The sequence below is a fragment of the Rhipicephalus sanguineus genome, chromosome 10, assembly GCF_013339695.2.
Source record: "Rhipicephalus sanguineus isolate Rsan-2018 chromosome 10, BIME_Rsan_1.4, whole genome shotgun sequence".
NCBI classification, from domain to species: Eukaryota; Metazoa; Arthropoda; class Arachnida; order Ixodida; family Ixodidae; genus Rhipicephalus; species Rhipicephalus sanguineus.
The window spans coordinates 143,537,519-143,549,310 of NC_051185.1; the positions used below are offsets into that span (position 1 = coordinate 143,537,519).

The 11,792-nt window shown below is 47.9% G+C and overlaps 3 protein-coding genes across 4 annotated transcripts in view; 1 reads left to right on the top strand and 2 right to left on the bottom strand.

Moving 5' to 3' along the window:
* The window catches only part of LOC119372528 (conserved oligomeric Golgi complex subunit 5), a 43,074-nt gene extending 34,799 nt beyond the window's left edge, over nucleotides 1-8,275 (bottom strand). Inside the window, exons 1-8 of the mRNA XM_037643008.2 lie at nucleotides 8,180-8,275; nucleotides 7,916-8,055; nucleotides 7,677-7,789; nucleotides 7,419-7,609; nucleotides 5,820-5,950; nucleotides 2,156-2,327; nucleotides 1,215-1,324; nucleotides 355-432 (exon numbers count right to left, since the gene is read on the bottom strand). Coding sequence (XP_037498936.1) covers nucleotides 355-432; nucleotides 1,215-1,324; nucleotides 2,156-2,327; nucleotides 5,820-5,950; nucleotides 7,419-7,609; nucleotides 7,677-7,789; nucleotides 7,916-8,055; nucleotides 8,180-8,225 — 981 coding nt within the window. The 5' untranslated portion in view covers nucleotides 8,226-8,275. The remainder of the gene's footprint in view (nucleotides 1-354; nucleotides 433-1,214; nucleotides 1,325-2,155; nucleotides 2,328-5,819; nucleotides 5,951-7,418; nucleotides 7,610-7,676; nucleotides 7,790-7,915; nucleotides 8,056-8,179) is intronic.
* LOC119372531 (tRNA-dihydrouridine(20a/20b) synthase [NAD(P)+]-like) lies at nucleotides 8,240-10,815 on the top strand. Of its 2 annotated transcripts, none has more exons than XM_037643011.2 (7): nucleotides 8,240-8,460; nucleotides 8,534-8,655; nucleotides 8,718-8,793; nucleotides 8,863-8,904; nucleotides 9,267-9,407; nucleotides 9,478-9,686; nucleotides 10,347-10,815. In XM_037643011.2, the coding sequence occupies exons 1-7, from the start codon at nucleotides 8,366-8,368 to the stop codon at nucleotides 10,625-10,627; spliced, it is 966 nt and encodes a 321-aa protein (XP_037498939.1). In that variant the 5' UTR covers nucleotides 8,240-8,365; the 3' UTR covers nucleotides 10,628-10,815. The 2 variants fall into 2 exon arrangements, with proteins under 2 accessions (XP_037498939.1, XP_049275772.1); XM_049419815.1 differs by having other exon boundaries at nucleotides 8,346-8,464.
* On the bottom strand, nucleotides 10,621-11,748 carry LOC119372532 (U6 snRNA-associated Sm-like protein LSm3). Its single transcript, XM_037643012.2, has 4 exons — nucleotides 11,530-11,748; nucleotides 11,321-11,428; nucleotides 11,136-11,231; nucleotides 10,621-10,774 (listed from the first exon to the last, which is right to left on the bottom strand). Exons 1-4 carry the CDS (start codon nucleotides 11,548-11,550, stop codon nucleotides 10,691-10,693), a joined length of 309 nt encoding a protein of 102 aa, XP_037498940.1. The 5' UTR covers nucleotides 11,551-11,748; the 3' UTR covers nucleotides 10,621-10,690.
* Between the last annotated feature and the right edge of the window lie 44 nt (nucleotides 11,749-11,792).

Below are 11,792 nucleotides of genomic sequence, written 5' to 3' on the forward strand. Positions count from 1 at the left end.
GGGTATGCCTATTTATTTTGCATCTGGGCTGAATATGAATGTCATGAACCGATTATTTAAAAACTGTCCACTACGTCATCAGACTATTTTTACGTCCAATGCAGGACGAAGACCTCCCCTAACGATCTCCAATTCATTGCATGTTGCACATGCCGATTTCATATGAAGCCCTTGAGTTTCCTCATTTCATTGCCCCACATAACTTGCTGTCACCCTTGTCTGCACTCCTCCCTGCCCGGTGCCTCTTCCATCATGTCAGAGCCATATACACCCCACAGTCATAAGTTTGACTGTGATGAACATGAACTGCGTAATGCAATCACTGCTGTGCATTAATGCCGATCATAAGCCTACCTTCTGCAGCTCCTGGAGAAAAACCACGTGCGTCACGGGGTCTTTCTTCTTGGCCAGAACTTGCTCCAGCTGCTGGATCTGCACATAAATGCGACATCACAGACATTGAGACACTGGTTACAGTTTATTGCAGCAAGTCGGCACAAGCTGTGCTGTAGTGAGAAAAAAAGAAGGAATACTAGTGGTAACGAGAACACATACCCCATTTGCTCAATTGTAACATGTTCCAAAGAAACAGGATTTTAGGAGTATTCAAGCTAATTAGACTGGGATGAATTAGGAATAAGGATTGAGGATGAATATAGCAAAAAGCTGTATAATGCAGATAACATTTTCCTGTTCAGCAGTTCTGAGGCTGAATTGCAACAAATGGCTTGAGACTTCAGCCAGCAAAGTGTAAGAGTTGAACATTGACATACCGAAGACAATGATTATGTTCAATAGTTTGGCAAAAGTGGAATTCGTGATTACCAGTGATTGATAACTTGGGCATTGCACCTCCCAAGCCCAGTGGTGTCCGATAATAAAAGAATTCTGGCACTTCAACATCCTCCCGCTCCCGCAGTATTGCAAAGTGTGGCTTTCCAAGATCAAAAAGTGCTATCTAGGGACCACCTATAGTGGCCTTGGTTTGGCATGACGATTCAGATGTACACACCATACTTCAGTAAACTTTTCCTGAAGGAAGAAGTGCAAGACTAAAATAAATACAGACAGAAAATGAGCTCTATTACGATGGAATTCTTCCAATGCTTCCAAACCATGCAGCTAAATCAACATACTTATGAATGAGTTCAGTGTTACTATTTTGTCACACTGAAAATTTGGTTGTAATGTTTTAAAAAAGCAGCGATCCTGACCTGACAACAGGCTTGGCAGACGCTGTCCACCAGTCGGTCCATGCTGGTCCACAGGGCTGCCCGAAACGCAGCACTGCTTCCAGTCACCGGCATGGCCGCTCGACCTGGACCTTAGAGGAACGGACAGGTGATTTAAACGTAAGCCTCGCTGAAGGACAGCAGCATTTTCAGAAGAGTATAAAAAGCTACCAGGTCAAGCAACATCTCATCACCTCTTCAATACCTAGAGACAGATTGTGAAAGGAAGCCTGGTAAGAAAGAACTAGCCTAATAACGAAAAAAAACGATAGGCGGCAACAACATCCTGAAGCTTCCAACCTCACTCAATCAGGGGCATAGGCAGAAATTTTTTTTGGGGGGTGGGGGGGGGGGCACCTCATTGATATGAAGTAGGGGCCGGGAATGCAGATGTGGTCAAGTGTCATTTTGGGCTCTGTATGCCATACAAAAAAAAATGGGGGGGGGGGCACAGGCCCGGAGTGCCCCCTCCTGGCTACGACACTGCACTCAATGGGCATTTATGAATTTAGGCAGCACTCACTGAACTCTACTTATTTATTGGTAAAGAAGGAGGAACACAATGCATTAAAAAAAAAAACCCCAAGGACCTTGCGTAGAGACTTTCAAAAACATTCTATGCACCAAAACGACAGGAGATTCAAAGTGGATAAAATTAGCCTTTCAATTCTTCAGTAATGATCAATTTTCCTTGCCAGCTGTAACCAGTAAGAGTAAGGTGAAATCTCAGTTATAATAGACTTCAATCTAGCAGAAGTTGTGCACAGTCAAAACTATGCAACAGTGCAGCAGTGGCGCAATTTAGATGAAAGAATACCCCGCTTTTGGAGCACTATGGAGTCCCCGATTCGAATTGGCATGGACTTAATTTACGGCTATAAACCGAGATTGCCACCACAGGCCCATCAGAGACGGGTTCTCACCTCTGCTCCCAAAGGAAGCAGTCGCCTGCTGATCCAGGCTTCCGACTGACAGGGCCTGTTGCACGGTGTCACGCAGGCGCTCCAGTGTGGTGCGTACGAGTTGAAGCACCCGTGGCTGCAGCAGTTGCAGGTGGAACAACACCTGCAGTGCTGTGCCCACCTGAGCCTGGTTCTGCAATGCAATAAGACCATGCCATCAGGCTTCTTGTGTATGATGCTAAAACTTTGCAGCTAGTAACACATGTAATCCATACAGTGAGCTGCATTCTTGCTCTAACATCTTGAAAGGCAGCAACTACAGTCGGATACAACTTAACAAGGCAGGAGAGGCCATGACAAGATGACCGAAGCATGACTGTTAATCGCCTGCATGACTAAAGAAATAGCCCCACTCCCGAACCGTACAGAGGAGTCACCAGCCATTCAGCCCATGAGATCAGTCTATACTAGTCGGATACATCTTAAGAAATGTGGAGAGACTCCGCCCAGATGACCGAAGCACAGCAGTCAATCACCTCCACGAATGAAAAGATAGTCCCGCTTATGCACTCGGCAATGTTCTCTGAAGGCGGCTGGCCATCCGGCTCACGATGTCAGTCTGGAGCCCATCGGTCCAAGCTTTGAGGAGGAAATGCCATGGACTTATAAAGTTGTATCTGGCTATAGTGTGCATGCCCATTGGTCCAGGCTTATACTTATCCACACCACAGGAGGAAATGCCACTGTCTTCTCGAGTTGTATCCGACTGCTAAAGCAAATATGGAGGAACATACACAGGAAAAGAATACAGCAGCTCGCTTGGTACACCACCCACAGGTACAGCCTAGAGGCATCATGCAAAGCCCTCATCTTATCAAGGTGGAAATTAGGGTCAGATGGTACACAGCTGTGGGTAAATAAACAGATAAAACCATGATGTACACAAGAAAAAACAAAGGATGATGACAGGAGGAACTCAGATGACAGTTTCATCCAGTCATTTGTCTCTGCACGGATGTTTTGTTTTTATCTGGCTATTCACCCACATTTGTGCACCATCTGGCCCAGCTTTCTGATGTGATAACAGGAGGACTTTGCATGTTGTCTCTAGGCTGGACTAGTTGGGTGTACATTAAACAAGGCAAACTGTGCCGATGAGAGGACAGGTGACATATAAAAAAGGGCAGATGTGGTGATAACATACCCAGAGACACACAGCACACATTTCTTACCCGAGCTTACGTCAATCTCATTCATGCGACCTCACTGTGTCGCTTTGTTATCGTACTTCAGTCGTCGCACAAGAATGCACCTGCAGCGTCCGCTAGGCCTCCAACGCTCAAGTTTGCACAGCGCCGTCCACCGCCCCAGCGGAGAGAGGGGAAATCTCCGGTAGCTCGGACGGGTCGCTCTTGCTTGGTTTTCCCATTGCGCGCGTGGAGAACGTGCTCCTCGGGGGCTCTTAGCTCGCATTTTTCACGCTATGGGTGCCGTTCCTTCGTCGTACTCGAAAGCAGGCACACAGTCCTGCTGCATTGTGAACTGTCACAAACGTTTAAAAATGACGAAGGGCCGAAAACCATACTTTAACTTTGTGCGTGCGTTTGTATGTGTGCGTGTACATATACCCAAGCAAAACTGAAAACTTTCGGGGAGGGTTTGAACCCCCCCCTCCCTGGCTACGCCCCCGTATAGTATGATGCTGACCAAGTGAGCTGTCGTAACAACCAAAGCGACGTTAGAATAAGCGAACACGGTGCGTGATCAGGCGTCGATATTACTCGAAATGAAACACGCCTCTGCAAGAAACATGCATGGTCGAAGTGGGCATGAACTTTTTTTTTTGCGCGTATCATTATGCTGTCAAAGGGAGCTCTAAAAAAATCCAAGGTGACTTTAAACTTGCGATCCGACGTTGTTGTCATTCGATGCAAACCTCGGCAAAAGTGAAACTCCCACGAAACTGAACACTGCGCATTGCAATTCAGCCAGTGACTCAACAGGACAGATGTAAATTTATGCTCTTCACACTGAGCTCATAATAAATTTAAAGCCGCACGACAAACTTGGCATCCATGCAATCGAAATGTTATCAATAGAAAACGCACGCGAAAGCGTGCTGGATGTTTGCTGACAGCTCCGAGTAGACACGACTGCCGCAACGAATGTGCGTTTCACCGGTAACATAATTACAGAACTCGCGCTGTCACCTCCCTATTCATGTCAAAGAAATGTGCCCGTTCAGCATCGGCACACACATAGCGCTCGCATAAACAGCATCGCCCTTGACGACCTGCTCGGTCCCGAAAAGGTGGTCGATCAACCGTCCTCCTCTGGTGAGATTCCCACCGAGAAAACGTTTTTTCCATCTCTGGGATCTTTCTAAACCTTCAGAGGAAGCGACACGTGAAGCTGCACGTGCACGGCGAGCAGAGAACAGCGCGTGCAGGGTGCGGGAACGTGCTGAGACAGCGCAGTCAAAAGGCAGGCGCGGAGAGGGGAGCGACCGGTTTTTGCTAGAAAGGCAGCGAAACGCGTGCGACGCAGCGCCCCCTGGCCGAGCTTGGGAGGCCTCTAGCACACAGTTATATTTTGTATACATCTCGCAATGAACTAAACAAACTACCGAAGGCGTAAGTTTGGATAACACAGTGTTTGCACAAAACAAAAAATCACAGCATATCCACAGAGTGAATGATGATGAGTGGGCGAAGCTGCGGAGGTTCATCGGTGAACTGTGAATCTCCCGTGAATTCTGCCCAGTACATCATCACCGACGTGAGATCGGGTGCGTTTATACTAAAGGTTCGATGAGAGTTATGACGACTTGCAGCTCACTTTAATTTTACATGTACACTGTGAATTTTCATTGTTTAATCACGCACAGGAGAAATCGCACACACGCACTACCTTGGAGGTCAAAATCCAGTGCCTATATATATGGGGTGGTCAGTGAACGGTTGTGCAGCGCAAGCGGTCGGTTTTTTCAATCAAGACGCTGCCTCGCGACGCTGCCTGCGTCAGCGCCGCTGCGCCGCGAGGCAAGATAGGGGGGGACCGTAGGAGAGGAGAAAGAGGGGGAAGCGCAGCAGAGGAGAGGGCGATACATATCACGTGCTGTCGCAGCGCATTGTCTTTAGGGAGCCTTCATGTGTGCACGCCCCCTCCGTTTTTAAGACTGGTTACACACTACTACGACGGGGACGAACGGGTGCCGCTATAAGGAGTTTCGCCCCTAAAAATCATTAATTCGTTTTCATGTACGACATCGTGACACCGGACTGTGAACTGCACTGCATTGGTTCGAACACACACATTGCACTTGAGGGCAAGAAAACAATCTAGGCAGCATCGCTGGTCTTCATACTTTTGCTTGCAATTTTACATTTCCTTTCCACATCAGCAGTGTGGAGAGGTGCTCTGAACGTCACAAAGGACCAGAGGTGAGGGTTCATTCAGGTAATCAGTGTAGAGCTAAATTTATGTGGATTAATATGTGCACACTAAAATTTTGGCACCACAATAGCTCCACACCTGACTACATTCAAAGCAAGTCGACTAAAATTGAGATCACTGCAGTAGGCAGCGAAACAGAGCCACGGTAGTGGGTTGCAGTGACTATGGAACAAAACTTCTGTTGACACATAAAGATTGAGGGGGGGGGGGCAAGAACAACAAAACACACCTGGGACTCTGTGCCTTTTTCGAGCATGCGTTCTCCCTGCCTCTCCAACTCCTGTCGAGCACTTTCAAGGACGGCAAGTTCCTCCTGAACCACGTCAATGCCACTCAAGTCCACACCTTCGAGCAGCTGGTCTGCAGGTGAATAAAAATATCTTTACTAATAATAACACAGTAGACTTCCGCTACTTGTGCCCAGTTAACAAGTGTTAGCTCAATTATGTCTTGTTTCTAGGTTTTGTATGTACAAGACCAAGTCTTATGCTTCGAGCTAGCCGCGTTGTTTGTTTCCTGGTGACAAAGCCTTGCTTCTGAAAGACTAGCATGTCATATGCTAGTTTCATATAACCAAGGAGACGTATGGGCAAGCTGATGTATGCAGATATTATTTAAAACTTGCGCTTTTATAGTTCTAAGGCTTCCAAGCTCACCCAATTTCATTCCACTCTTAATTTGAATACAGCGATCATATACGAGGGGTGATATTCCATTAAACTCAGCCCACCACTTGGTCAGCACTTCATTTATTAATTTTCTGCAAAAACCATCGTCCTGCATCCATTGTCTCATCATCATCAGCGTGTTCTGTGTCCACTGCAGGGCAGAGGCTTCTCCGAATGATCTCCAATTTATCCTGCCCTGCACAAGGTGATTACATCTTGTTCCTGAGAATTCTTAGTTTCATCACCAACCTAACTCTCTGCCAGCCTCAACTGCATCTCCCATTCCTTGTTATGCATTTTGCCGTTTTCGCTGACCCTCGATTATCTTCCCTACACATTATGTGAGTTGCCCATGTCCACAGCTGCCCCTGTTTGTTCTCTGATCCACTCTGCTCCCTTCCCAGCTGCTAATGCTATGTTACACCCATAATTTCTTGTTCCATCGCGAGCGGCGCGGTAGTTAATTTCTTATTGAATTGATTTGGTATCCTCAAAAGTTTCTGCCCCGTTCATAGAACTGGTACAATGCAATGGTTGTTCATCTTCCACTTTAAGGACAGTGCTAAACTGGCTAACATGTCTGCCGATTGCGTTCCAGCACGTTTTTATCCTCCGGTAAGTTTTCTTTTCATTAGTAGGCTCCACCTTTAGTAATTGGCCTAGACAGACTTATTCTCATGCGGATTCTAGGAGCTGTTTGCTGATTGTGAATTGCTGTCATTTCGCCCAGCTAGGCAGCATTGTCTATGTGATGAAATGCAGTAGTTGCCACAAAGGTGTTCCACGGGTGTTTGTGCTACCCATGCGAAGCTTGTAACAACCGAAAGTTGAACTAGTTAATAGGAATTATTGTGAAAGAAGGTAAGGCTTTCAAACACGCACACAAGACATTACGCAAACACTAACAAATGAACTGACAAAGGTAGACACAAAATTTTTCTGCACATGCTCAAAAACGGCAGCGCCACCTGTCAGTCACACGAACGTGCGGCATGAGTGATACCTGCTTAAGCATTCTGTTTCTGTGTTTGCGTTGTGTTGCCTAGTCTTCGTCTGTTGTTCCCGAGTGTGCATGCCTTACCTTCATGATGAATGTTCAAATGCTACTATGACGTGATCAGTAAGTTTATAAGGGAATGCGACCCATCTCGCGCATTCACCTGCTTCGCTGAGACTCTGGGCGGCCTTGGTGATATCCTTGGCGCCGCCTTGGAGCTGCGCTCGCATGCGCTTGACGATCTGGAACAGTCGTCCCATCCGTCGAATCATGTCGCATGTTTGCTGCAGCCTGGCGAGCATGGCCGTCTGGGTCCAGCTCTTGTTGTAAGGCTCGACCACTTTGCTCTGGAGTCTGAAATTGAGATGTGCAAACAAATCAGCACCTCTGATCACTGTGGCGCACATTGGCTCGCGATCACCTTTCAGACGTCGCCTGCAGGTTCTGTATTGAGGCACACATCGTTTGCAAGGCCCCTTCCAGGGTTTCGATTCCGGACGCTTGAGCCAAAAGGTCTTCATAGTGAGCGGACACCTGTATGTATAAACAGCCCACTGTACTTCCATACACATACACGGAGGAAAATCTCCTGGCAGGTTGATTACGAATGTCCCAAAGGTTCATTTCTGAACGTCAAAATACAACCTTGAGGCACGTTACCTGGCTGTGGAGTTCCTTGTCCAAAAGTGAAATGCCAGTAGCAAGTTTCGCGAGGTGCTGCGAGATTGCGAGGTCCTGAATGGCATTGCATGCGACAGCTTTCGCATCGAAGTCGTCGTGGAGGAACTGCTTGTAGACAGCTGAGGGGGCGTAAAAGAAACGACTGTCACGACTCGGCGCTAAAACGTGGCCACGCTTAAACACCGCTGACACCGCAGAGTGATGTCTTTAGCGAGAGTAATGCGAGCCGAAAGCCGGTCTTACCGTCGTCCGCGAACTGCTCCAGAACGCCCGACGTGTCTTCCGCCATATTTGTTTACATCCAGGCATAAACAGGAGAAAAACGGCAGCGGCTGAAGGAGTGCGAGCGGCGGAGTAGCCGAAAAATCATGCGTGCTTCCCTGCATCGTGGTGGCAAGTAGGAGCGGGTGTTTAAACGCTCATACCAAAATGAATGAAGAACCGGGGGAGTGGAAGAAACCGTTGGATCTGCTGAACAGCGGCGACATGGTCAAGATTTGTGCTCCGATGGTTCGATACTCCAAGTAAGTGGTATAAAACTCGTGTCATGGAATGTCTTGTTTCACGGATCTAGCCGAAATGTATTTTCTCCATAAGGCAAGCTTTCCGTCATCTGGTGCGGAAATACGGCGTCGACATCGCCTACACGCCGATGATCGTGTCCGACTCGTTTGTCAAGTCGCAAAAGGCAAGGGACGCGGAGTTCACCACTGCCCGAGGTAGAGTTTACTGCGGCAGCTGTGTCGATTCATTGATCATGCATTGGTACTGTTACCGACAGGTGATCGACCACTGATCGTGCAGTTCGCCGCAAACAACGCCACCGATCTGGCAAATGCGGCTGAGATGGTTTACAGGTAATGAGGCGCGATTTTCGGATCATTTTGACAGCAAGTTAATTGACAGTGATTTCTTTGCTTCTGTAGGTATTCCGATGGTGTCGACCTCAACTGTGGCTGCCCGCAGAGGTAAGCACTGCGGTTTTCTTGTTATTTGCGTGCAGTATGTTAAAATCCTCATTATATTTGGTCCCCGTGTATTTTTCACGTTGACACGGAGGCAAGGTGAAGTAGGGAATTGATTTAAGGCAGGCCTTGGGTGCTTGATGTTGGGATTTCAACCAAGAGTGACACCAGCCGGAGCGTTACACAAATGTTCTGTACACACTCCCTGTAGTGAAGCTTATACAAGAGCGCTACACCATTTAAACAAAGCCTTCATTTGACACCTGTGTGTTTCTGGGGTTTTCAGCTCTTGTTTAGAAATACCTCATTGCATTGTCTGGTAGCACTAGTGCGGTGAGGACAACTAACTCATTCTTACATAACAGATGGGCCATTGCAGAAGGATATGGCGTGCACCTTTTAGGTCATCCCGAGCTCGTCAGAGACATGGTCCACCAGACCAGGAATCGTCTTTGCGATTCCGACTTCACAACATCAGTGAAGATTCGTGTATGCAGCGATCTCAGGTATAATCAGCATCGTTAGTGTATGTGTGCATTAAAGATGTTCATCTCGGAAAACCCGTTTTCACCGCAGAAAAACGGTGGACTTCTGTCGGAAGCTGGAAGCGGCAGGTGTGTCTTTCATAACGGTGCATGGTCGCACCAAGGATCAGCGCAGCGAGCCAGTCGATCTAGATGCCATTCGGACTGCGAAGGACTCCTTACAAATACCCGTCGTTGCCAACGGCGACGTGACCAGCATGAGGAAGGCCGAGGACATCTGCCAGGCAACCGGTGTCGATGGTAGGCACTTTTCCCAATCGTGTTCTGTGATTGTACACCTTTATCAAAGCTTGTCTGTCACGCATCCATGACAAGTGGCTTCATGCATGTGCCACAGGTCATGGCTTGCTGTCCATTGGTGCACATCTGCCATCATAGTCATTCTCAGCCTGTTTTAGTCCAATGCAGGACGAAGGCCTCCCATTGATCTCCAGTTTACCCTATCCTGTGCGAGCCGATTCCATGTTGTCCCTGTGAACTTAATTTCGTCACTCCATCTAACTCTCTGCCTTCCTCGACAGAGTTTCTCATCCCTTGGTAACCATTCTGTTGATCGGTTGTCTGTTCTGCGCATTACGTGGCCAGTCCAGGTCCATTTCTTTCGCTTGATGTCAATTTGAATATCTGGTACCTGTGTTTGTTCCCCGACCCATTCTGCCTTCCTTCAATCTCTTAATGTCACTCCCATCATTTTACGTTTCATTGCACACTGCGTGGTCCTCAACAGTCTTTTTTGTGAATGTGAATCTATGAACGCATCTAAAACATATCTTGCAGAAAAAAACAGTTGAAGACCAACACCATGCCCACGCTTCCTTCTCTTGTGTTTTCCTTGTGATTTTTTCACAACAGAATTGGCAATGTTCATAAATTGAGCAACTCGACCTTTCCTGTATGCAGGCGTCATGGCAGCACGTGGAATGCTCGATAACCCCGCCATGTTCTCTGGATTCAAGCACACGCCAGCGCACTGCGTTGAAGACTGGCTCCGGCTGAGTGCAGAGCTGGGGTGCCCACTGACGCAGTTCCACCACCACCTCATGTTCATGCTCGACCACGTACTGTCGCGGAGCGAAAAGAGGATATTCAACGCCCTCACGAGTTACTCCGCAGTTGTGGACTACCTACGCAACACTCATTCAGTGGGATTACACGAACACAGAGGCAAGGTTGCTTTGTGAAGGCTTTACATTTATTTGAGTGAATCGTGACTGTGGTTTGAGCGGACTCTGCGGAACGAGAATTCACGTCGTCGTTCGGACCGGAGGAGACACCAATATGACGCCATCTCCACGCACAAACAGCATCGGAATGGACCTCCTGGTACTCTGCACAAACGTGGCACACATGAAACAACTGTTAATGTAGCATCTGCATACACTCCAACCAGTGCTTTTTATTGAGACCGTGGACCTGCCATTTTATCCCTTTTCACGTTTTGCAACAAGACTGCATGTTTTAATGCACATTGTTAAATAAAACACACCAAAGTACCTCGCCTGGATGTCACTATTCAAACCAGAAACAAAACAGTACAATGTGCGAGAAAACAAGACGGCAGTAGGCGCGAAACCTCTCGAAATATTTGCACCTTCCACACACTCCGCATCATGCACAAGTGCTGGCAAAAAAAAAAAAAAAAGATGCGTCTTTGCTCACTACTTTGCACAGCATACAAATACATCTTACCTTGTACACTTCTTCGTAGGTTTCCTCGTCAATTTCCACGCTGGTCACTGTCTCCTCTACATCGCCCAGGATCATGTTCAGATGCTGGTCGTACGCCTGCCCAAAACATACACCGTTTAATTCGTTTAAGGCTCTTCAACTTCAAACTGGGTCCTAAACACACGACGTAACTATGCTGTACTCACGTGCAATCTGCCGCGCAATTCCCGCTCGTTCCTCATCTTGACGTAGATCTTCTCGTCCAGGCTGAGCCGGATGAGGTCGAGCGGCTCCTCCACCGCGGTTGCGGGAGTCTGAAACAACAGATAAACGCGCACAGCTTATTCCTAACAACGAACCGAACACTCCTGCGTCAATATGCTGAAAGTATCCAGCTTAGTCTCCTCAAACTCACCTGTTCAGCGTCGTCAGCCATCGGTCTGTCGCACAACGAGCGTTTCCGAGTGTTTTGCCGGAAGCACCTCCGAAGAAGCCGCTAAAATACCACTTCCGGTTTTTGCTGTGCGGGTGTTCTAGTCAGGAGGAACCAGGCATGCGATTGGAGCGCCCACCGAAACTTGGAGCGGCGGTAGCACGCACTAGCGAAAAGCACACAAAAGTGCAAAGCGAGCGCCGCTAAAAACAGGGGCAACCCGGCCGTGTAATCGCGCAAGTGTC

What these genes read in the sequence shown, in the direction of transcription:
- LOC119372531 (XM_037643011.2), top strand. Translation starts at nt 8,366, where the DNA reads ATGAATGAAGAACCGGGGGAGTGGAAGAAACCGTTGGATCTGCTGAAC. An exon ending in GGAGTTCACCACTGCCCGAG is followed by an intron (nt 8,656 to 8,717) that starts GTAGAGTTTACT and finishes TGTTACCGACAG; the next exon opens with GTGATCGACCACTGATCGTG. An exon ending in CGTGTATGCAGCGATCTCAG is followed by an intron (nt 9,408 to 9,477) that starts GTATAATCAGCA and finishes TTTTCACCGCAG; the next exon opens with AAAAACGGTGGACTTCTGTC.
- LOC119372532 (XM_037643012.2), bottom strand. Translation starts at nt 11,550, where the DNA reads ATGGCTGACGACGCTGAACAG. An exon ending in AATTGCGCGGCAGATTGCAC is followed by an intron (nt 11,232 to 11,320) that starts GTGAGTACAGCA and finishes TGTTTTGGGCAG; the next exon opens with GCGTACGACCAGCATCTGAA. An exon ending in CCTACGAAGAAGTGTACAAG is followed by an intron (nt 10,775 to 11,135) that starts GTAAGATGTATT and finishes ACGTTTGTGCAG; the next exon opens with AGTACCAGGAGGTCCATTCC.